Source organism: Bombus pyrosoma, linkage group LG16, assembly GCF_014825855.1.
Source record: "Bombus pyrosoma isolate SC7728 linkage group LG16, ASM1482585v1, whole genome shotgun sequence".
NCBI lineage: Eukaryota > Metazoa > Arthropoda > Insecta > Hymenoptera > Apidae > Bombus > Bombus pyrosoma.
This window is the reverse complement of record NC_057785.1, coordinates 3,728,271-3,753,326: the sequence shown is the minus strand read 5'-3', so window position 1 is coordinate 3,753,326 and position 25,056 is coordinate 3,728,271. Positions and strand designations below refer to the sequence as shown.

The 25,056-nt window shown below is 36.8% G+C and overlaps 1 protein-coding gene across 6 annotated transcripts; it reads right to left on the bottom strand.

The window, feature by feature from the left end:
• Positions 1–1,534: 1,534 nt before the first annotated feature.
• LOC122576378 (aquaporin-like) lies at positions 1,535–24,456 on the bottom strand. Of its 6 annotated transcripts, none has more exons than XM_043746581.1 (5): positions 24,171–24,456; positions 7,510–7,697; positions 6,987–7,130; positions 4,508–4,963; positions 1,535–2,134 (listed from the first exon to the last, which is right to left on the bottom strand). In XM_043746581.1, exons 1-5 carry the CDS (start codon positions 24,193–24,195, stop codon positions 2,129–2,131), a joined length of 819 nt encoding a protein of 272 aa, XP_043602516.1. In that variant the 5' UTR covers positions 24,196–24,456; the 3' UTR covers positions 1,535–2,128. The 6 variants fall into 6 exon arrangements, with proteins under 6 accessions (XP_043602516.1, XP_043602518.1, XP_043602514.1 ...); XM_043746583.1 differs by lacking the exon at positions 24,171–24,456 and adding an exon at positions 19,957–20,074; XM_043746579.1 differs by lacking the exon at positions 24,171–24,456 and adding an exon at positions 19,083–19,221.
• Between the last annotated feature and the right edge of the window lie 600 nt (positions 24,457–25,056).

Below are 25,056 nucleotides of genomic sequence, written 5' to 3'. Positions count from 1 at the left end.
GAACTGTAGATGGAGACCGCGAGCCTTAGTTTTTTATCGCGCGTCGCGTCGAGAAATTTGAGCTGACAAATATTTGCTTCACTGCTCGCTGTAATTATTTTCGTCTTAGACGGTCATTATATCGCATGCGGGTGTACGTGTCTGCGAAGGAATCGTGAGAAATAAGAAACGGCGAAGAAAAGGGAGGCGAGCATTAAGGAACAGATTGAAAGTTGAATTATTGAGTCGACGCTTGCTATGTAAATCATAGGAAAACGTTACTTCGCTCTGTTCGCCAACGGCCTGATGTAGTTTTCCCATTTTCTTACGCGGAAACACATTTGTTTCTTTGCCAGGTCCTGGTCTAATTTTCTGACTCCGTTGTAACAAGCTACGTCGCCCATGGGAAACCAGCCCCGTAGAGATCCCTTCGCTCCGTCTGACTATTCACTCGAACCGTAATTTTATGCTAATTGAATAACGAACGATGACTGTTTATAAATGAAGATTTCAAAATTCTCTTGAGTGAATAGCGGCCCTGAGTTATGGAAATTTGTGCTAGGATTGATTAGTCGTCGAGACTGACTTTGGCTTTGCGGATAAATTCGTTCGAAATAAGATTGACTTTCTCGAACGGGACTTGTCAGTTATTAAATTTATTATCATTAATTTTATTATTGGATCGTTTAACATTTATCGTTCAATTTATTACTAGTATTAAGTTGAGACTTGAAGATTCTTTTATTTTTACCTATGTAGCTTGAGATTAGGAACGATTAATGTTTTCCGGTTGTTTTATGAACAAACTAATTAGCCAGTCGGTTTTTATATTTTGTTATTACAGTTTATGGTTATTATGCGGTTGGATGACTTGAGATTACGATTGATAAGTTAATTATGGCTCGGTGGCTACAAATTATGGCTTCTAATTATTGCCTCCAGTAAATATCTTTGCAGATATAATTTTGTTCTTATGAATAAATTAATCAGCGACCAGTCGTTGGCTATCGTATTTCAAGAATAATTCCTGATTTTTCCTGTTTGTTTCAAACGGTACAGGCTTTTATCGAACAGTCATCGCATGAATTCATTCTATCGAACTTGTTTCATGTACGACGTGATTTGTGTGTTTCGTTTTCGAATGGAGCCTCAAGGTCGTAATGAGTGACGGAGAGGAATTTTCCTGGTCGATCGTCGGCCAATTGTCACCGTAAATAACTTTCCGCGTAATGTTTTCAAAGCTTATGCTCTGTATCTCAGAATCTCGGATTATAATTAGAAAGCTTGTTATATCATTAATAAAAGAATTTCAATTATAAGAGCTAGATGTTTTATTTCTACGCTCGCCTGGCGCCTGAAGACAGGCTACCATCAATACACCGCCGCGACACTGTTCTCGGTACTACAGGAGATTTTAACATTTTTATTCAAAATTTCCTAAATATATATATATATATATTCTTATTCGACAATTCTCCAAAGATGCGAAGAAGAAAGAAACGAATTTCTCTCAAGCAGAGGGTAACGAGGAAGGGTTGATGAATAAATTCCAAGCTCACTTTTATCCTATTATATTTTTCCATCGTCACGAGTAAATACATTTATAAAAAATATAACAATTATATACAACGACAATTAGCGAATTGAAATCGCCTATGAAGCAGCAAGCAACACAGTTATGCTGCGCAAACATATACTAACGGAGTATTCGAAAGAAAAAAAATAAAAAAGACAACAACAACGAGATGTGTGTTCCCGGCATCGGTTCCGATCTAACAGCCACCATGTTGTGCACGGTGGATCATCGAATCGTAAAATGGCGGAATACCGTCGTTCCCGGGATGCACATAACCTATACGCTGTATATCGTTTCCCTAACAAGATAACGTTGCCGCGTGTGAACAATACTTCGCAGGCAACGGATGGTCTCTCTGATGAGCAGTCTTGCGATTTTCTGGATCGTTCGAATTTTATACGATCGAGAAAAACGGAGGTACAAAAGATCCTAGGTGGCGCGATGTACGATCCGGTAGATCCGTTCGATCCATTCGAATCCTCCATTGAACGCTTAATCTCTCGTGGTTTCTTGAAGATGGTGCCGATCGATCCGTACCCTCGACGTTTCCGATTGGCCCTCTTCAGTTTCGTATCACGGCTAGAAAGAGAAAACGAATCGATCAATCTTGATAGATCATTGCCCGATAGAACGCGGAGTTTTATAGAAATTTATATCGCTCTGCATATCGTTCGAAAAATGGATTGTGCCAGTTGTTTTATTTGCTACATATAATAACTATAGTACCGTATTTTATTTTTTTTTTTTACGTACAATTTTTATTTATGTATCTTTGCTTTGTTTACATCACCTCGTGTACGTTTGTGCCTTTAGATTTATCATAAATTAAAACGTACAAAAGTCAGCAGAATGTACACGATATACGTAAGATATGTAAAATACTCCAAAGTGGAGTACTCGTCACTATCTTTAATAGGCGAAGCAAATTACTACACAGCTTCGGTTACTTTAATTCTTTAGTTGATTTTCTTAATCCCTTGATAAGATTTGATAATTCTTTGATTGTTCGCGATAGCTCGTTGATGCTACTGACGGAAGGATTGTATCGAGATGGATAAACTTTTATTTCAAGTGATATTTGAGCAAGAGATTAAGTTAGGTTTATGTACATATGTCAACTTGTGAAGTTGACCGAAGATAATGTTAACCTGTGATAGCACTTTAAATAACGCTTCAGAGAACATACCCTTCCTATTTTTAGACACTGATTAAGATCCTTAGGATTTCCTTGCAGTATTTTAGAAAATTTCCTGCCTACTTGCAATTTCAATCTAAATTCAACACAGAGGATCAAACTATTTTTTGTGTCAATTAAAACCTGAACCAGGCCTCTGTAGACCTGTTACATCAAACGATTTCTGGGATCATCTCGTATCAGAGGACAGAAATGTGTTTCTCTTTACTAAAGTTAGGGTGCTCAGAATTACGTGAATCTCTGAATCCCTTGCCTTGCAGATGCTTAGCCTTTTCGCTTATTTTTTAATCTTCCCAATCGTCCAGAGTTCCTATTACCAAGAATATCTTCAAGCTCTTCACTAGGACGCGCGTTGGATTTTCTGATACCAAAGTTCTCAGGAAGCTCGAAGAATTTTCGTAATAAATCAAAGTGACGAGTCCAACGTTGATACTTGATTTTATCAGTTCTCTTTTCACATCGTCCTACTACCTCAGTCAGACGACTAGTCAGTAATTCAATCAAAAAAAAAAAAAAAAAAAAATTCTGAAAGGGAAGCATCGCGACGAATGAAAGAAATTTCGAGGAGAAGCTCGTAAGTTTAGCTGACTATGTACGTCATGTAAACGCGATGCATGCCGTGCATCGAGATTTTTCGCGATGCGGATTATCTTGTAAGGGTTGGCCGTAAAGATCGGCGATAAATCGTCGTTGGCGAGGAAGTTTGGTGAAACTGGTTTTACGACGCGGTGAGATTTAACGTTCTCGGTTTACCGTCGATGGGAACCCTAACCGTGGATCTGGGCAAAGCCGTTCTTCGGACGACGTATCGTTTAACTTCTTATCCTGTGCGCCACGCTGTTGCAAGAATATTCTGAATCAGGTTTAAGTCACTTTCCTGCAAACTGTCCTAGTTGGAGCCTAATGGCTTTCGGAGGAGGAATCCAGAGACTGACGTCTGTCGTCACCAGACTGCGGGGCTACTTGCAACAGTTCATGAAGGTATTTCAACACTTTGCATTGGGAACTTTCCTGTATTATACAAGGTGTCCCGTTATTCATAGTACAAGCGAGAAGGAAATGATTGTGCATTGATTGTACATGTTGTAAAAATTATTGTAAAAGTCGAAGATATAGGATCGGTTCTTTTCATTTATAAAATATAAAATTGTATGTGTTGTATAAAAGGGACGAAAGATACGTACATAATGCGAATGTAACGCGTAGGAGGAATTAAAGAGAAAATGTTCATTGTAACGAACTACGACCAGCTGGAAATATTAGAAGATAGATGCCAGAGCCGAAAGTGAACGAGCTTACCAAGTCTACGAAGAGTTAAATGTTTTCAGTGACACGAATACTGATAAAATTGAGCGACAGATACTACCGCACTGTGTACCAAGTGTACACAGAGTGAGAAAGAGAATTCTTAACAAAGTAGACTTTGATACGAAGCCTGTAAATAGCTAAAAGTAGAATATTCAGAAAAGTAGACGATGGTCAGCTGGAAATATTGAAAAATGAATGGCGCACCATAAGCTGATACTAATGTACCAAGTCTACGAGGAATCGAAAAGAGAATCTTCCATCTAAAATGGACTCTGACCGGCTTAAATTAGGGCTGAAAGGAAAATTCAAAAATGGTAAAGATACAAAAATAGCGTACGACAGATTATATACCAGCCTACAAAGAGTTAAAAAAGGAAGAAAAAGAAACGGACCCTGAATAGCTGAAAAAGTTAAAAAATACTTATGCAACACAAAGGTAACGAGCGTACCTCCGTCTTCTGAATGTTGACGCTGTTCAACGCGACAGCTTCAGCAGCGCACTCATCCTGCGTATTGTTGTTCACGCCGAAGATAGTTTTGTACATGAAGGACGATAAAAGGGCGCCACCAATGGGGCCGAACCAGTAGATCCAGTGATGTGACCACTGATTGTTCCAGAGCGCTGGTGCCAATGACCTGGCCGGGTTCATGCTGCAGCCTGTGTAAGGTCCGAACGCGAGCGCAAGAGCAGCGACCGTCAGGCCGAATCTGATTGGCACCGAGTCGGTGTTTTTCACGTTTCTACTGTCCCAGACGGCGCACGCGACCAGCATCAGTATAGCGGTGGAAATGCCCTCGAGCAACAGGCCCTGGATCGCAGATAGCTCCGAGTGTAGATCGGTCACGCAAAACATGTCCGCCTCGCTGAGGGTCTTGCTCGTCAGGTTACCTGTTGGAGTCACCACCTGCAACGCCAGTTCCGGTTTTGGATCGATATTTGCTTGCTACATCGAGGTTTTCATGGAAATGGTAGATCAACGCAGGATTGGTTAAGATCAGAAAGAATGGATTGGTAATAAGGGATATGATATGGTTAGGATTAGTTGAGATTGCTATATCTATATGTTTATATATTATCTATCTGTATAGTTTTGATAATGTTTGGCAAGCTTACTTGAAGAATAATGAATAGTTGCAGTTGGTCAGGGTTGATTGATATTGGCGTGATGAACTATTCGGTTCTAGTGCTTTGGCAATGTGTGAAAATTAATTGAAGGTTGATGCACTAGTTGGAATTGACTTGAGTTGATATACTACATACTGGATTTGCTAGAATTGATATTGTGGATGATTCAATTCCAGTTTGGATTGTTGAGGATTACTCAGATAGTTATGATTGTTTGATATTGGTGTGATGAATTATTCAATTCTAGTGCTTTAGTAATGTGAAGAAGGATTAATTGAAGGTTGATGCACTGGTTGGAATTCACTTGAGTTGACATACTCAATTGATATTGTGGATGATTCAATTCCAGTCTGGATTGTTGAGGATTACTCAGATAGTTATGATTGTTTGATATTGGTGTGATGAATTATTCAATTCTAGAGCTTTGGTAATGTGAGGAAGGATTAATTGAAGGTTGATGCACTGGTTGGAATTCACTTGAGTTGACATACTCAATTGATATTGTGGATGATTCAATTCCAGTCTGGATTGTTGAAGGTTACTCAAATAGTTATGATTGTTTGATATTGATGTGGTGAACTATTCGGTTCTAGTGCTTGGGCAATATGTGAAAATTAATTGAAGGTTGATGCATTGGTTGCAATTGACTTGAGTTGACATACTCAATTGATATTGTGGATGATTCAATTCCAGTCTGGATTGTTGAAGATTACTCAAATAGTTACGATTGTTTGATATTGGTATCATAAACTATTCAAGTCTAGTACTTTGGCAATGTGTGGAAGGATTAATCAAAGGTTGATGCATTGGTTGGAATTGATTTGAGTTGATATAGTACCTATTGGAGTTGGTTAGAATGGACATGGTGGATGATTCAATCCCAATTTGGATAGCTTAAGATCAATGAAATGGTTATGATTGATATTGGTATCATAAACTGTTCAAGTCTAGAATTAATCAAAGATTAATGCAATGGTTAAAATTGATGCATAATTCTATAAATCTACCTGATATCCCAATTTACTTCATCATTTAACAAACCGAATGAAGACACAACCTAATAAGAAAAATAATAAGAAAAAAATGTTTGCCAACGTTGTTATCACAGGTATTCGTTTTCAAATAGAGCTTGACCACGGTCTATACAGATAGCGTGATATCATGACTAGTTATCGTTCCATAAATGAATGTAATAGAAGGTCTTGAACTCGATAAACGGATACATGTCGAGGTTGCGATTATATACTGGCCTCTTTTCGAAATCACGTTAAAACCACTCTCTTGTACGTTTCACGTATTTTTCAAAGATTTATAGCCTGATTCATACATGGTAATAATATTCGATGTATTATTATGTTATTATTAGGCGATATTTATCTTGTGAGCAATCTTGAAGCTTAAGATTGATGTGCCAAGTGATTTGTTTGAACAATGTGTTTAAACAAAACCTGGTTTATCGGCTTGCACGATGCAATGAGTAAAAAATCCACATATTCTCCAAATTTGCTCTTGCAGAATTGCCTGCTACGATGAGAAAATATCGTGCCTCGAAACAGGTACAGGTCGTTTCATTTTACAACGTAACACGAACTTGATCTGCCCAAAATATCTTAGAAAGTACGTGTACCCATAGAATTTAATTACAGAAAAGTACCAATAGCTTGTTAGATGACGAATTTTTCAAGTTGTCCTGTTAAAAGCGTGGCCTTAAAGAATTCAACAGCACAGTTTATCCGTTTCGGTGCACGATCAATATAAATAGAGGATGACCAAAGTTGTGAATGAATTACGAAAGTACGAACCTTCAGCATGCCGAACCCCAGGATTCCGCCGACTATCTGGGACAGCAGGTACACCAATCCTTCGGGAATAGTCTTCTTCCCGAGCACTACCGATCCCACCGTGATGGCAGGGTTAATGTGAGCATCGCTGATGTGGCCAATAGACTGAAAGGACCAAACGAATCTTAACTTCGAATTATTCAATAGCCACGAATAGTCGATTCATATAGACATTTAGGAACATGGCAAAATTATTTACAAATGCAATAGAACTTATTTGTATTTCTACTACGATTAATTCAGATTTGAGTCTTGTCTAGAAATTTATTTCTTTATGATAATAGAAATTCTAACTTTGATCCAAGAGACAAGAGCTAACAGACGTTATGAATAGACTGTTTGGTTTTAAAATACATAGTGCAACTGCACAGCGTGATAGACATATAAATATATAAGAATCAAAGTATAGTGTATAATTTGGATCATCAGATATAACAAAATCAACGAGAGGATAATCGAATTGCCGAAATTGATGGATACCAACTTGAATCACAATCATCACAGCAAGGCCAAAGGTTAAAGAAATTTGAAGTGGAGTGGGTTCAGAGCCCAGGCCTCCAACGCATCCCATGCAGCCAACGAACAGCAATATAGAGGTACCGATCGTCTCCGCCAAAACTGTCAACACGGTTTTCTTCATGGCGCCTTCGCCATGCATCAGCTTCTTAAAACCTGCAACATGAAACACACTGTAGACGATCTGTAACTTCTTAGATAATCTCAATCGTCAATGGTTCTTTCCATTCTTTTATTTAACTAGAATGTTAATGAAAATACTGAAGGAAATATTTTTTACTTTGACGCGAAACTTTTTAGCTTAATAGCTACAGGTAGTTTCATTATATTACCCACGGCATGAAGCTAGTTCTTTCCATTCTCTTGTTTAACCAGAATGTTAATGAAGATACTGTAACCTCGAGGAAATATTTTTACTTTGACGCGGAACTTATTAGCTTAATAGCTACAGGTAGTTTCATTTTATTATCCACGGCATGGACTTAGTTCTTTCCATCCTCTTATTTAACCAGAATGTTAATGAAGATGCTGTGACCTCGAGCAAATATTCTTACTTTGACGCGAAACTTGTTACCTTAATAGCTACAGGTGGTTTCATTTTCTTGTCCATACATGGACCTACGTCTTTTCAATAAATTTTATTATAAAATATCCCGCAAAATACCCTCGCCCCCAAAAACTCTAGGAAAGCAGTTTTCAAATCGAAATTCAAGGATCCGATTGATTACAATTTTTAAATAAATTTGAGTAGAACTCGTAATCGAGATATACGTCAGCCTCGGTAACTTTTCATTGTATGAAAATGTTTCTTCTCGTTCCACTCGTCAGACTCGTGACAGACATTTTCCACGACGTCGGCGACATTTATCATGTATAGAAAACACGCCAAACGAGCGTTCGTAATGGTGTTCTCGAGACCCGAGTCTCGACAGGTGTCGACAAGGACAGAGACGTTCGCGCCGTGGTGGTCGCTCTCTCAACGAGCGAGATAGGCGGTGATAAAGGTGAAATATTAATAAACCTATTTTTCTTCCGTCTAACCGGTGCAAGATGTTCGAAGGTCCAAAATCTAGTGAATTATAAATTCCTCGGCTTTTCATGGTATTCTCAAAACGAAACACTTTCACCAAAGCACAGATATTTCGCAGAAAAAAGGGACTAGCTATCGGACGACGTCGTTGTATTCGTCGCGCTTCACCTCTTCCTTTTATTCGCTAATTTTTCAACCTTTAAGATTCTCTAATTCTGAATTCCTTGATCTTCTAATTTCTCTCAAAAATTCTCTCTTTCGATGTTCTTCGAGTTTTATCTGAAACATTTGTTGCCAGGTAATATTTTTACGATCTTGAATGTTTCGTCGTATATTACGAAAGAATCGTCACTAACGTACGATACGCGTCCTTTCCCTTGTTTACGTACTTACGCACGATATATACAAATATATAAAGATATAAACGAGATGAAGTAAACGAAGAAATGAGAAATGGCCTGGATGAAGATTTTCACATATGAATGAAGAACTTGTTTCTTTTTTATCATCGATGTATGTATATACGAGTGATAATCTTACTGCACTTGCAGACCATTGCGTCGATATTACACAGTACGCGTACACAGAACCACTTGCACCGATGAAATAAGTAGTCTGAACGATAGTTATCTACGTCGGTCTCGTCCAACGAAATACGACGTATACGTTGGTACAATGATGTTGACAGCTGATTAGCCACTATACACGACGCAGCGCGAAACTGGCGGCTCAGCCGAGCGATAGCCCAGTGTAAATACACTTACACCGCGCGATGCCATTCAAACGCAAATATTGCACCTGTTTGATCGGTATTTTCGGAAGAGTTCAATATCTATGGTAAAACGTCCTTGTGTACATTTACGTGGATATTTCCCTTTTCCCTCTTTTTTTTTATTTTTTTATTCTTTTTTTTTTTTGAAACGCTCTGTAGGTGGATTTTATGCATTATCTTCGTATATATACATAGAAGATAGAAAAGAAAGGGTACCATCGATTTAACTATTTTTAGTAAAACTACGAAACGTTTTTTCAATCAAATATACGGATATTAATCTTTTATCGGCGAGACTTGTATTTTTAAACGCCTTTTGAATTTTATTCCGCATGGAAAATTATTATTTTTCATATTTTCTGTATTCTTTATCGTTTCTAATAAAACGATGAAACGACCGCTGAATATCTTATCTGTGTGCGCTAACCTTCTGGCGAATGGGACTTTGTTTTTGAAACTCCTTTGTATTTTATCCTGTACTCAATTGACGCCACTGTTGCTGCCTACTTCCGCTAAAACTTTTCGTCTGTCCACGTTTGTATCGACAGTCTAACGAGTAATACGAACCTTCTCGACGAATTTTTTACGAATAATATTCCGTAAACCGATATCGCCGATAGAAATGTTTACCTTTGCAAAGAAAATAAAGCAACGACGTAGTATGTCACTGTTTGTATCATTTATGATACGTATTGGGATCAAGATGATGGCCAGATACGATTTCCCTTGAAATTTCTTAGAATTGATCGTAAATTTGTTTTTACCGGCTGGTGCACGTCGAGAGAGTGTAGAATTTCAATGACGGAGCACAGTTTGCACGTCACTTAGGAATTACACTCGTGCAGCGATAGATCGGAACGAGGATCGATCGTAAATCAGGACGTCACCTTGCCACACGCAAGCAGGTCGTACACTCGCGTTTACAGAGATAACGTCAGACCCGGGAAGATCGAGTCGCGTAAAAGATCACTCAGCACCGTCTACCGAAGTTGTTCCTTTAGTTGTGCGAGTTTCGTAACGCAATTGAAACCGCAATATCAAACACTTCCGTTACGTTAATACAGGGCTCTTCACAGTTTCTGCTTTAATTAGAGCTAATTAGATTCGAATAAATGAGTTTTCTGCAGTAGTATCAACCTCTGCCGTGGAAGATTTTATCTTGGAGGTTAGGAATTTGACAAGCGAGGATTTCTGGTGTTTAATTGTACAAATTGCAAATAAATTTAGACAAGGAAGTTTTCTACAGTAGTTATCATTAATTAATTTCTTTATGGGAGAATTCGTTTTAAAGGTTAGGAAATATGATATTGAACAATGGCGGCCCGAAGAAAAAATGAAAGACTCAAACATTTTGAGGTTAGAAAGTGCAAAATAATACTAATAAATATCGTATATTATGTAAATACAGTATAACATACTTAAGGTTACATATTGTTATTCCAGCGTTAATGGTTGTTTCTATGTTAAAAGGAGTCTACGTTATTTAAAAAATGTCATGAACGATCAACAGCAGTGTGTGTGATTTCGATTGAAAAAGGTATAATTTCAGAAATTTCGGACTTTAATGAAAAAATTATTGAGAGATTTTTTCGGGGCATAGAATAGAGGAAGGATAGAGTTTGTTTTTGGACGAAAATGATTTGTTTTGAAATACCGAATTTATTAATAAACTCTTTATGCGTTTGCTATGCTACTTATTTATCTTTTGTGTACGCAGAACCCCTACATAACATCTTCATCGGCTGCCACTGATATCAGGGATTATTATCACTCGACTACAGAATATTTCAAAATTTATGCTACCAATTCCTTTCACGTAATATTTTCTACGATATACAAGTTGTTCCGAAACTCACAAACTCGCGAAAAGAAACGTTAACCAGGATTCTCGAAGTTTGAGGAAAGCGACGAAAGAAAATGCCAAAAATAATCGTTAAACCACTACAGAGCGTTTCAAAGTACCTAAATCTACATCTTCCAAGCTCGATCAATCCAACGCTTTCTTTTCATTTCTTTCCATTTCAAATTATAACTATTACCAACTTACTGCTAATTCTCGATACTTCTATACAGGGCGTTTCAAATCAAAAAATTATTAAGTACACGCGAACATAACCTCACAGTTAATCACAAATCTCTTCACGTGTACGTTTCTAGATGATATTACAGCGTCGAATGGACTTTGAAAAAAAGAAAAAGGGCGCGTTTTTTTCACCAAAACACGCGGTTACTTGTATTTTCGCCCGCTGGTCCGCGAACCCGCTCTTCTAGTCCGTGAATGCCGGCAAAGTAATCAGAGTGCACGTTCATCGGAAGAGTGCACGGTGATTGATGTGGCTCTTCGGCATCGCTATCGACCCGTCCCGATGAAAATATCTGTACCCGTGGAAATTGGATCCATACAAAATAATGCCCATACACGTGGTTCCACGATCTCGTTATCTGCAATTACCGAAAATTCCTGGCAGCGCCAAAGGGAAACAATATCCACGTTATCGACCGAACTTTAAGTTCACCTGGTGAATTTTCATGAATTTCCCAAATTTCGCGTCAATTTCTAAACTTTGAAAATTTAATTCTTTCCCGCTGCATAGTCGGTTCGAATTTCCGAAACTCGGTTTCGTGTTCGTTTCTATGCCAATTTTCAAGTCTCGAAAATTTAACATCGTTACGTCGATCGCCTCGTCTCGGACCGATTTCCAAAAATTCGCCACTCTTTCCATTTTTACGTTGATTCGTAAATTTCGAAAATTTAATCTCTTTCATCAGGTTTCGCGTGAATTGGGGCTCGCTTCGATCGAATTTTCGAAGCTTTGCTGCTGCGTGTGACTCTACCCTAATTTTTCATACTTTGCAAATTTAATGATCATTTGCGCTAGTCGACTCGCTTCGGCCGAGTTTCCGCTACTTAACGTCAGCATATCTTCCCACGCGAATTTACGAAATCTTTATGGACATTGTGAAGCGAATTCACGTGTCCGATTAATTCTCTTATAATAATCCAGCTATAATTTGGGTAATTGCGCTTTGTTTATGTGGCGGGTGTAAGATAAACGTTCGAACGTTCATTATAGTAGCTGATTCTGATTTACGAACCAGAGTAATTAAAATAATTGTAGCCATTTCGTAATCATTGTAGTTAGTTTTCAGTTACATAAACGCGATAATTTTGAAGAATTTTTAGACGCTGGAATTTTTTCATCGTAATCGAATTACGTTAGCGCATACATTGTACGCTTTTCTAAAAATATCTTTTCCGAAACGTTTTTATCGTAAATGATAGACGTACGTAAGAAAAATAGAGAATACAAGTTGAATTTCAAAATTCATTCGTTTCACCATTCACCGTGTTTCAATATTCTTTAAACATAATTCCACAATCTGCGAAATTGTTAAACAATATTTCTCTATTAATCTTTTTATCATCATCGTTCTGTATCACGACAGAACTATAGATATTCGTAAATTGATAACCGATATTCTTCATCCTGTGTATATTTATATTCACATAATCTAGAATTTTAGTTCATGTTCTAAATACTATTACAGATAAGTACGGTGAAGATTAGTAATCGCAAATTAATTAGTAACAAGACCAACATTACGATCTATTAGATAGAGGCATAGAAAAACATATACAGCGTATCTTTCTTTTTCAAACGGATACGAATGAGATATTTTAGAAAGGGATAATTGGATTTTAAAACAGGCATCGTGCAACGATGCGTTTCGCCGCTTTTACGCCAGTGAACAGGTAATTGCGATTCGCTGGATACATCGTAATTGCGTGTAATTTATGCCAGTCGCATTGTTCAGTTCTCTCACTAGCGACACTAGCGCCACTTCGACATTTTCCCCCGTTCTCCGCCATAAATATTCTTCCTTACCTAACCTAACCTAAGCTAACCTCCTCTAGTTTCCAAAATACCAATCTCTATCAGTGCAAAAGTTCACAAAATTTCCATGCGATCTTTCTTCATAAGTTGACACGATTGATAAGGAGAGACACGAACTTTGAAGTCGATTCGACTCGACTCGAGTGCTGCCTTATCTTCGAACACTTTGTCGAGAACCACTTGTGTCTTTTTCTCTCGTAGATCGTTCAGATTATCGAATTCTTTCGATAAATAATCATTTATTGTTGTAGATTCGCGATATCGGAATCTTTGTCTGCCTGGATCGGCCCAGAATTCTTCTTTCATTATTGTTCTTGTTATTATTATTATTAATATTGTTAATTTTTTTTTAACGGGGTAAATGCTTCGGTAGAAAGATGCGACGCGGGGAAAAATAAATCGCACGCGCGAATATATGCAAAACAAGGAAAATAAAAAGAGAACGATATACACGGAGGTTCGAAAGTCGAGATGAATATGAAAACTAAAGTGTACGTTTTAAGCAGCGTCTTAAGGATGACAAGGATCAAGAGGAAGGACACCATATGGTGCACAGTGTTAGCAAGGTGGGCTAACACAGTTAGAACAGCCATAGATGATACCATGCTGTGATTTATCGTAGATTCTTCCATAACTTTCACCTCGCTATATATTTTTCCGAATTTTCGATTGACTACGGGTTCCTCGAAATTTTCGTTTCGTTGTAGACTCTTCGAATGTTCTCGATCGACTACAGATATTGCAGGAGTGTCCGTGCAGCTGGAAATTTTTTTTTAGATTCTCGTCTCATCGCAGATCTCACAATTTGCCAATTAAAACTTCCACCTCTGCGAGCTTCGTAACTTCTTAATAAAAACAGAAGATGGAGAAACACTGGAAAGTAGAAGAACCATTTCATAAACTCTGCATTGTCTCGTGACGCGGCAAACATTCCCAATGCCTCGAGAATTGTTGTTTAATAATAACAATGGTTATCAGAACAAACTACAAAGTCTACCGAGATAGCGAGGAAAGTAATTATAGACTCGTCGTCGGAACGTCTCTGCGATTACCATACATTTCCATTCTAATCTAAAAAAAAAAAAAAAAAGAAAAGAAAAGAAGAAAAGAAAAAAAAGAAGCCGCGCAGAGAAAGGAAATCCGGCGACCCAATTCCAGTTAAGCAAACAAAGATCATGGAGCAACATTCCAGTCGATCGACCATTGAACAAACGTTTTTAGAGAGTGTCCTCGGGCAGTGTAGCCAACCGACAATCGGCTAATTCTATGGAATCGGCATCGAGACATTATGCGGCAATTAGTCGGTATAATCTGCCTATTAGGGGGATAAGCGGCGTCAGATATAACGCAGATCGTGTTCGAATTGACTAATGGCTCGTGTCAGCTCGGCCAGTCTGGCCAACCTAAGTCCACCTCCTTTGTTCCGCGTTGCAGCCACGTTTTAGGCCGATTCTCATCGATTTTCGATCACCTCAACACTTTACATACGTACAGTGACTTAAGGAAAAGAATATATTACGTCTTTCTTGCGAACGTATTATGTGCGTTACGTGAAGCATTTTAGAATTTCATTAACATTGTAACGAGAGTCGACTATCATAATTGCATTTGTAAAGTTTCTTGTACAATTATCTTGATAGAGTTTGAAACGAAGTTGAGAATGCGAGAATTACAGAAATTACAAGATATTTAGCGCAAGCGTTTGCTTTGACGATATCGCCAAAAGTATTTGACCGGTTTGAATAACTGAATATGAATTATATCATTTCTATTACTAAATATATACGTTCACGGTTACCATTACCACTCGCGCTATATTCTAATTGTTTTACCAAGTGTTTTCAGAAAACGCACGGCTCGTTAATTTACATTCAAATCGATGCTAAATGGTTTATCGACGTATAAACATTTAGTGACAGTACAAACAAAGTTAAAAACTAACTGGAATATAACGACAGCTTAAGTCAAACGTAGCGAAAATAATTCAAAAATCGCGATATAATTGCAAATACACTTGTACAAATTACAATGACCAACAAAAGTGCTTGAACGCTTTACTCGATGCGTTTACTCGTTATGCGTAGACCGCAGATTTTTCTGCAAATTCATATTTTTATTAACACAAATAAAACCGCAAAGCTGTGTTTCATCTATTAAATATAATTAAATTTCATTTATAAAATATTATAACAAATACCGTATTTTCGATATTTTATGTACTTTCCCAGTTTACGCGAATTTTGCGTATCTTCGCGTTTTTAAATTTTCCATAAATATGTGAAAATCCACAGTTTCAATGTTGTCACGTGTATTATGTAAAACATATTGAAATTTCGTTAGCACCGTAATCAGACAGAACAAATCTGAAAAAATATATATAGAAATGGCGAGATATTTAATACAAGTGGTACATGTATTTGTCATAAACTTATCTCGTACAGCATGAAAAAATAAAAATGTGGGTTTACGAAATTCAAACGAGACAAGGACGATGCGATGGGCACAACTGTCGGATAACCCTGGCTGATAACGCAATTTCCCTATTTGCTCGGACAGAGAGCCGATAAAAGGTAGTCCGATTCGATTTTCACTGGCATTTCGTGGAAAACTTTCGAGATAAGATGAAATTTAACTGGTTGCTCACGAGATCGTATGTAAATAAAAATGTTGGGCTTTTGTTTGATTTAGCGATAATGAAAAAAAGCTCTAGTCACATTTAAGCCATCTAGTAACTTCCTCATGCATGTTCAGAAAAACTGAAAGAGAGAAGAATTCCTTTTAGAATTGTAAATCGATCAGATCTTTTAATTATCTTTTAAGTCCACCAGATTAAAGTTCATATGATTTTAACAGCAGCTTCGCTTTAAATGATCGATTTATTGTCTTCAAAAGATTTAGCCAATCTAAAGGTCGAAATTTTTAATTGGACTGATTTGTGATATTCCTCGTATTCCGATAATCATCGAAATAACTTTCTTATTTGGTATTTAAGCATTGTGTTATTCACATACAGCGACGTGTCCTCAAAAACCCCCATAAAATTTCACAAATTCTATACCTCGCTATAACATTTCATTTAATAAAATCCAATAGCTGCATGAAATTCTAAAGATCGTGCAACTATAGAGGTTTCTAAATAGTATTATATATGATACGACTTAATTAAGAGAGTTAAGAATCCCTTGAATTTGCCACTATCAGGTTCAAGACAAATTTGGTTAGACCTTATCGTCGCACGTTGTATCTAAATGATAAGCAAAGATTCAACCCTCTAAAACCTGACTGATAATTGGCGGGGGAACGAGTAGATACGCAGTAATGCAAATAGAAAAAGTTTCGTTACGAAAGAGAAAAGGTTACGTAAGTCTCGGTAGATGGATGCCAATGGCGCTAGTATCGTTTTCATCGTCGATCGAAGAACTTGTCTAGGGTTATCCGTGTTTGTATATTGTTTTTCAGTCCCCATATAGATATCCATAGCCTTGTAGGCTCGTAGGCTATTTTAAACGATCATATCTAACCGCAGCTGTGTTACTATGACCGATAAGAACTGTTTTCATAATATTCGATAAGTTGTTTAAAACAAGTGGCAGTCTGTCAGAATCAGGACCAACATTTTTGGCCTTTTCTCTCTAATCTTCGACACGTTTTTAGCTAAAACGAGAAACGTTTTGTCAAACGAACCTAACCTAAACCCTTCGTAGACAAATTTCACAGAGTAATGGACGCGAACTTAAACCTAACCTAAGCGATTGTAAATTAGACCTAGCTTAATCCTATCGCTCCACTTGTTCCTAACCTAATTTTTTAAACTGTAACAAAATATTCTATTGGTATAAGATATAGAAAATATTTTGTTTATTTTAATTGGAAGATATAAAATCAATAAGGTTGTTTGGATTGGGATTTGAGAAAAATACCTAAATCTCAGGATCTAAAATTCAAATTCGAGCCTAACAAATTCCGACTTATAATCGAGATAATAAAAATTACATTATTTTATTCATTTATTCAAAATTAAGATTCGACTGTATAATCAAGAAGACCTAAAGCAAAGATTCTGTTCTATGGTAAAGAAACATTATACGATTTAAATCTAATCAATAAACTGTAATTTATAATTAAGCAGATAAGAAGAAACTTATACCGAGAGAAGTCTCTATCGTACAACAATGAAAATACTTGGATGCTTTCTCACGGAACTGGTATAAATTGGCCAAGAATTTTTCCTCGAACAATTCCAATCTTCTCCGAATTACGTTACTTATCTTCGTGCAGAATTCGTCGTTGCTATCGGTTTCGAAGAAATTTTAGTCACGATAGGTCTGATGAACTAGACACGAATTGGAACGAGCAACGACTTTGACCCAACTGAAAATCGAAGTAATCTCGATACGAATATAAAACGAAGCTAATTTAAATATATATATACACACACCTATGACCCAGCCTGGCGTACGATAACCGGAGGAACAGGTTTTAGGGCAACGCGACGGTTCGTCGCTCGTAAAAAGAAAGTATAACGATCGGTAGGAAATGGTAGTCCGTGCAGTAATATCGTTACGCAATCAAAAAGTTTGATCGCACGATGCAATTCTGTTATCGAATCTTCGCTGCTTGCTTGCGTTTTAGCTACGTTTACATTCGCAAACATACACGCGACTTTCGATTGTGCACATTAAGCATTTTTTCTAATCTTGCTCAGTATTTTTGCAAGTTTATCTCTTTCTCCTCGAGTTCCCGGAAAATGAATTATTCTGCAATTTTACTGCAATCAAATACAGGAGAATAACATTTTTCCTCCAAATAGTCCAAGTTCCTAATTCTCTTCCCTTTCTTTTCTCTTCTGGAAAATCCGTCGTCTAATTTTTAATAATTTTCCTACAACAAAATCCACGGACGTTAGTTTCGTTTTACGACAAGCGGATTATTATTATTTGCGCAAATTTGTATGCATATTTGAAGCTTCTTTGGAAATATCCATAGAAAGCTGGATTATGTTTGCTTGCATGGATCCTGAGAAACAAGCCGAGATATAAATGACGCATACGGTAAGATGGAATTAATGAAAATAAATGCGAGCAAATAGCGAGCCAATGATTCATTAACAATGTTAATAGCTCGTTCAACGGTGGGATTTAATTTTCTAAATAAAAGCTGGTGCATAAAAATTTGTCATAGTGAGAATGGGCATAGGGTGTCTACGTTAAAAAATGTTTCTCTTGCACAATTTTCTTCTTCATATTAAATGTATCATTATTAAAAATTTCACGCTGCATATGTTACAATTATGTTAACACCTAAATGGAGAAACCATTTATCTACTCGACGTTAATAATCATATAACAAAATTATAATAATTATAAGGCCACCTAAATGGAAAAATAGTGTGTTGGACATAAATAATCACATAAATATAACGCGGAAATATTTATTATACGCATATAAAATATTATTTATGTAAAATTCCAACTTGTTAAACATTGTTATTAATACCAAAATATTTACCAAAATAAATCGAAACGGAATAGATCGCGAGCAGCACGGAATTGTTGCGTAGCGTTACGTAGCTTTAACATGACTTTATCACATAGTTAGAAAAAAAAAAAAAGGAAAAGAAAAAGAAATAACATAAACTCATATCATCTGCTAAGATATAATTGCAGATACCTGATGTTGATTTGCAATTTTAATACACCGTCACGTGTTTTGTTTCGTTCGCAATACTGTTAGAAAAATTCCAACGAACAGACATCGTTTCTCTGTTCGATCGTTCAATTCTTATACCTAAGCGACGAAGTAATCGTATTTTTCCATGTAAAAATAACATTTTAAATAATCACCAAAATAAAATGAAAATGCAAGGATGTCCGTTTCCTGTGAAACTCTGTTTATGTAAATATTATAATTCATCGACCGAAGCGATTTTAAATGGTATTCTCGTAGCTGTTTGTATTCCAAGGTCATCCGAAGTGGAAAGAAAAGGCGAACTGATCCAACCAGGTTTCCATATTTTACGTAACCGCTAGCTTCGTTTCTCGATCAGTTTAATCGGTCCCCGACGCGCTGCTCGAATTAATTTTATTGTTAGAAAATATTTTATTTATTGGCTTGGCAACTAAGTGGTTGCGGATTTTGTACAATAATATTAACATTCCTTCCCCAGATATGAAAACAACAATTTAATAAAATTTTGTGTAAATATAAATTTTAGTGTTCGAGTTAACTACATTGTTGGGAAATATTTTATTTAACCTTAATATTTCATCTCTTTGGACTTATACGACCCAAAAAGAAAATTATATTTCTAAATATTATATTCAAATGTAATTACAATCATTGAAGCTAAATTACTACCTCCTTCCCCAAATATAAAATAAAAGATATATCTTGTGTAAATATAAATTTTAGTGTTCGAGTTAACTACATTGTTGAAAAATATCTTATTATCCAAAAATATTTGACGATCCAAAAAGAAAATTGTATTTCTAAATATTATCTGTAATTACAATCTTAAGGCTAAATTATTATTATCTTCCTTTGCAAATATAAAACTATATTTCATGCAAAAATTAACTCTCAACGATCACGGTCAGTCACTAAACTAATAAAAGAAGGAGACGATCAATAAGACAATACATGTGCCGGTGATTATGAAAGTGGCCTAAGTCGTATAGTTTTCCTTTCGAGATGTTTACAGTTTTGCGTTCGACGTACCAACTGGATTCTGTTTAACGACGTAGCAGCCACTTCAATCCAATAGTTCAATTACCACTACTTTGCAAAGTTAGTTGCAGATTCTTCTAATGTAAATAGATGCAACGTAACATAAGCGATAAGCTCATGTTTTGCTACATTCTTCATGCAGGCCATCTACAGTCTGCATATTTCATAATCATCGGCATATATCTTCCTATTTATCGTGTTTCTTCGTGTGATCTGCCATTGTTGAGACAAAGATGTGGCACAACTTCAAAGTCCTACTAAATTATTGTATAAACGTTACATGATTTGCTATATGACTAATAGCAAATGACAAACAGATGCGAGCCAAACAGAAATCCATAGAATACAATGTTGTATGACGTATACAATGTTGCACAGAAGCATCGGTCGACTAGCGTCGCGGGACTCAATTGCAACAACCGTTTATTATTCCCAAGCAAATCTTCTTCCACGTTTCACATGTTCAATGGATCTCCTTATGCGTCTTCGTGCCGAGCTATTCGTTTAAACCAACCACGTTTCAAATATAAAACAGGCATTACGACCGCTGTGCAACATTGTGCGACGCGTATCGTAAAACAGAAGATGAGATGAATTAGCGGGACGTTAATCGAAGAAGCTGAAACCGCGTTTCCACGTTTTCCAAATTGCAACTTTCGCTCGTAAAATCAGAAGCTTCTATTGGCTTGGCAACTAAGTGATTGCGGGTTTTATCATTAAGTGGCATTGACAAAAGCCGCGATCACTTAGTTGCCAAGCCAATAAAATTCACAGTACGTGAACTGCAGTTTAAATGTGGGTTACAATGACAGCGAAGAAAGATGAATATTTTTGTCTCTAAAAGTAGGTGAAATTCGAAATGTTCCGTTCGAGTAAAGAAATGATTCGAAGCGATGATTACCAACGTTATTTTTCCCAGTTTTCTCGTTACATCAGCGCGTTGATAGCAGTTACGTGTATCAAATGTATTATCGAACGCGTATTTAAGTTGATACGAAGGAACAAAAACGAGTACGGCAGCCTGTTAATATGGGCTTGGCGACTAAGTAGTTGCGGGTTTTGTCATTAGGTGGTATGACAAAAGCCGCAATCACTTAGTCGCCAAGCGAATATATTTATGGAATAGGAAAGAAACATGGGGGGAAGGTCACGTTCGTAGTAAAATGCGATACGACAAATTACACACCGATAATGGGAGAGACATTTAGAAACTGATTTCTTTTTGTATTAAAATTTAATTTTCAATAATTTCTTGCAATCTCGCAGCGTTAATTCTGTTCACACGCGCGTCTGTAAATTACGCGGATGAATTTATCGAAGTTATCGATATTATTAAGGGTACAAAAGGTAGATTTGAAAAGATAGATGAAAAGTATCGAGATGAAAATCGATAGAAATTCCCCGTTGACGACTTTCTCAAACTTGCAGTCAGAACGAAGTTTTCCACTTTTCAATCTACACGTTTCTTCCTGTTGTTTGGCTTAGAAGTAAAAGTAAAGTAAGTCGAAATATCGAAACTGCCTTCTTATTGCTGCCAATCTTTTAATTATTGTCGTTAATTATTATCGTGTTTTCGCACAAGTAGAATGGCCTTTCCGAGATTTTTCTATTTCAGTCGCTGCTCTGGTTGTAGGAAATAGACGAGATTTTTAACGTTCGAAGAAAGTCAACTTTTATCAGTTAACTTTTTATCTGCAAAGTGATATTCCATACGCATTCGTTTGCAAGTTACGATTATCGAAAGTCGCCTCGATTTCCTACTAATTTCCCGCTATGCGCTCCTTTCTCTTTGCTCATAACTTTTCCTTCGTCTTTTTGCCAAATGATTATAATTTTGCTTTCCTCGTTGTCACCTAACGATCAGACCGCGGATTCTTATGCATTCGTAGAAAATTGAAAATTGCAAAATTGCCCAGAATATATAGAATATACAAAGTATAGTGATTTCGGTGATACTTGCCAGTTAAGAACAATCTTCTAACATACACTTGAATCTTTTTAATTACATTCTAAGAAATATGAATTTGCATAGAACACCTTGGTCTATTGCTAATAATACCTTTTGAGTGTCTCATTCGTTTCTTATCTTATGTTCCTGGAAAACACATTTTATCGAGTTTGAATTATAAGCAAATACTAAATACTTTAAAGTTTCCTCTAAAATTCACGCTTCGCAAAAATGATGGAAAAAATAAATTACGATGAGTGAGAATTAATTATCTTGCAAAATAGATCGCATTATTTATAATAAAAATAGCCTAGTGCTGGTTTTCACAGCGAGTGATTTTATTTTTTAGGTTATGATTTCTATTATATATTTTTATTTATTTATCACCTTTTATGTTAGTTTAGTCCGGTAAGAGAGTAATGAAAGTAATTTATCTATCGAAAAACGATCTTGCAAAATAGATCACGTTATTTATAATAAAAATAGCCTAGTGCCGGTTTCTAAAGCGAGTGATTTTATTTTTTAGGTTATGATTTCTATTATGTATTTTTATTTATTTATCACCTTTCATGTTAGTTTAGTCTGGTGAGAGAGTAATGAAAACAATTTATCTATCGAAAAACGATCTTGCAAAATAGATCACTTTATTCATAATAAAAATAGCCCAATGCTAGTTTCCAAAGCGAGTGATTTTATTTTTTAGGTTATGATTTTTATTGTATATTTTTATTTATTTATCATCTTTTATGTTAGTTTAGTCCGGTAAGAGAGTAATGAAAGTAATTTATCTATCGAAGAAGTTTCTTTTTTATTCCTTCTTTTTCCCTTTTTCCTCTCAAAGAAGTTTATTTCGACGATAATTTTCTCACAATCACCCGGTATACGGATGTGTGTATGGATTTGCATATAACGTGTATTTTGATTAGCCAAGAATCTCGAGACACTTGGTATCGCAAGCTACGAGCATTTCGGAAATTAAACTGTACTTGCAATTGGCCTGGTTCTCACGATAATAGAACATGCACAGGGTGTCTGAAAATTACTGTAGAATAAAACTTCATCGTTTAAGATGTCGCTTCGTCCATTGAATTTCAAATCTATACACATTTAAAAAATCAACCGAATAAACGAATGAATTTCAAACTCGAAACGAATCTAAAATTCAATCGGCGAATTGAAATATTCGCAACGACTTTTATGCATCAATATTCAAACAATCAGCTATTGAATACCAAATACTTGCAGCATTTAATTTGAAAGAATTATCCACCGAATTGCGGATAATCATCGAATCTAAAATCTAATCAGCTAACTGAAATGCTAGTTTCTTCTACCACAAGATCATCAGATTTATTCCAAATATCGTTATATTATTATTTATGTTGCAATTTCAAAAAAAAAAAAGAAACATTCATCGAATCTAAGATTCGATTAGCCAATTCGAATATTCAACGTTCTATTCGTCAATTCTCAGGTGCAAATTTTTTTCAAAAACGAGCAAACTTCCATATCTTCTGCACGAAGTTTTCAGTCCGCCTGTACTCGGTATTTACAGTGCCACCGCGTATAACTACGAACCGAGTGACGAGGTGCCATCGAAACCAAACAAAGCGTACCATTGTACGCACGACCATGCCCCATTTTACTCTACAGGTCCAGTCAATTCTTCTTTTATTTTCCTTTCTCTCTCAAAACCATGAAAACCTATCCTCAACGAATTTTCGCTAAATCTACTACACAATTCCTACATCGATCTCTACTATGCTTTCTCGCTGAACTTATTTTCACTCCACGCGAATAATCTTCTACCGGAAGAATTATATATTTAACAACGATTCGCTCGATTCTCCTGTCTTTTCCATTTCTGTCTAAAAATTCGTCCACGTGAAATGAATAAATCGTAGCAACAAAACGTTCACTCGACCTGTGCTCCATCGGTAAATCTATTTACCATTTACATCGCTAAATTTCTACCAGAACAATTTATCTCCAACGACCTACGCGATTCCCGTTTCTTTTTATCTCGTCGAACTTCATCCTCGCGAAATGTACTAACAGTACCACGTTAAATTCATCCTCGGTCAGCTGCAATCATTTCTTTCATTCTGATTTCTGGCAAACTTTATCCGCTGCAAATTTTCACCAATTTTCCTATCTATAGTGATCTGTATTAACCACAGAGTTGCGGACTACATTTTCCCTCCAACTTGACCAACTTGCTACAAGAATAATTTGTTTGCAAACGCGGCTTACTCACCTGAACGAAGATCGTTAGAGGACATGACGCCAGTTGCTATCACACACTCACTCTATAATATAGTATAGTATAGTATAGTATAGTATAATATAGTATAGTATATAGTATACACTGACACTGTGCGGAGACGGCGAGAGATCGAACGGCGACGATCTCGATCGATCGGAAAGCAAGAATGAGGCAGCGCACGGTCGCTCGTCCCGATTGTTTGTGAACGGTCACGATCCTGTACGATCGTACGCACTTTTATCGCGCTGGCACGTGGTCGCGGTCTCTCGACCACGGTTGATTCAGCGTGGAACCTCTGCTCCACGTAGCCGCCCCACCAGAAGACTGCAGCTACTGGCGTGCGCGCGAGCGCGAACGCGCGCGCAACAGCCTACGTTTATTTTCGATTACCGAGCAGCCAGTTTTATTTTTAACGCGCGTGCAACAAACTCACCAGTCCGTCCACACGGCCACCGTAAACAACATAGGTGCGCCGACTCGCGGCGCTTTTCTCAAGGAGCTTCCAAATGTACGTACTGGGTGCTTCGTAAGTTCAGCTTCGGCTGAAACATGGGGCAAATTGGTTTTAGGAGATTTCACAGCAGATTCGTTTAGAAATGATTCCTGGTCATAATTGGGTTCAGACATGGTTAGCATGGTTTTTCAAGCTTGTAGAAGTGGAGCTTGCGTTTGAGCAGACTGCGGATATCTATGAAAATTTATGTTTCTTTAATTTTTACAAAATTAGTTTCATTAATTTCTGCATCTTTGCGTCCTTACGCTTCTTGCAGTTTCTTGTGGTTTTTGGATAAGAGAAGAGACTCTTTGGGTGAACGTGGGTTCGATTAGGTTCAGACCTGGTTAGTATGCTTTTTCAAGCTTGAGTTTGAGCAAACTG

Excerpts from the sequence above, each read along its gene's own strand:
- LOC122576378 (XM_043746579.1), bottom strand. The coding sequence starts at position 19,206 with ATGACCTTGGAATACAAACAGCTACGAGAATACCATTTAAAATCGCTT. Across the intron at positions 7,698-19,082 it reads TGCATTTTCATTTTATTTTG|GTTTTAAGAAGCTGATGCAT; the intron begins GTGATTATTTAA and ends TTCATGTTGCAG. Across the intron at positions 4,964-6,986 it reads TGGGGTTCGGCATGCTGAAG|GTGGTGACTCCAACAGGTAA; the intron begins GTTCGTACTTTC and ends CTGGCGTTGCAG.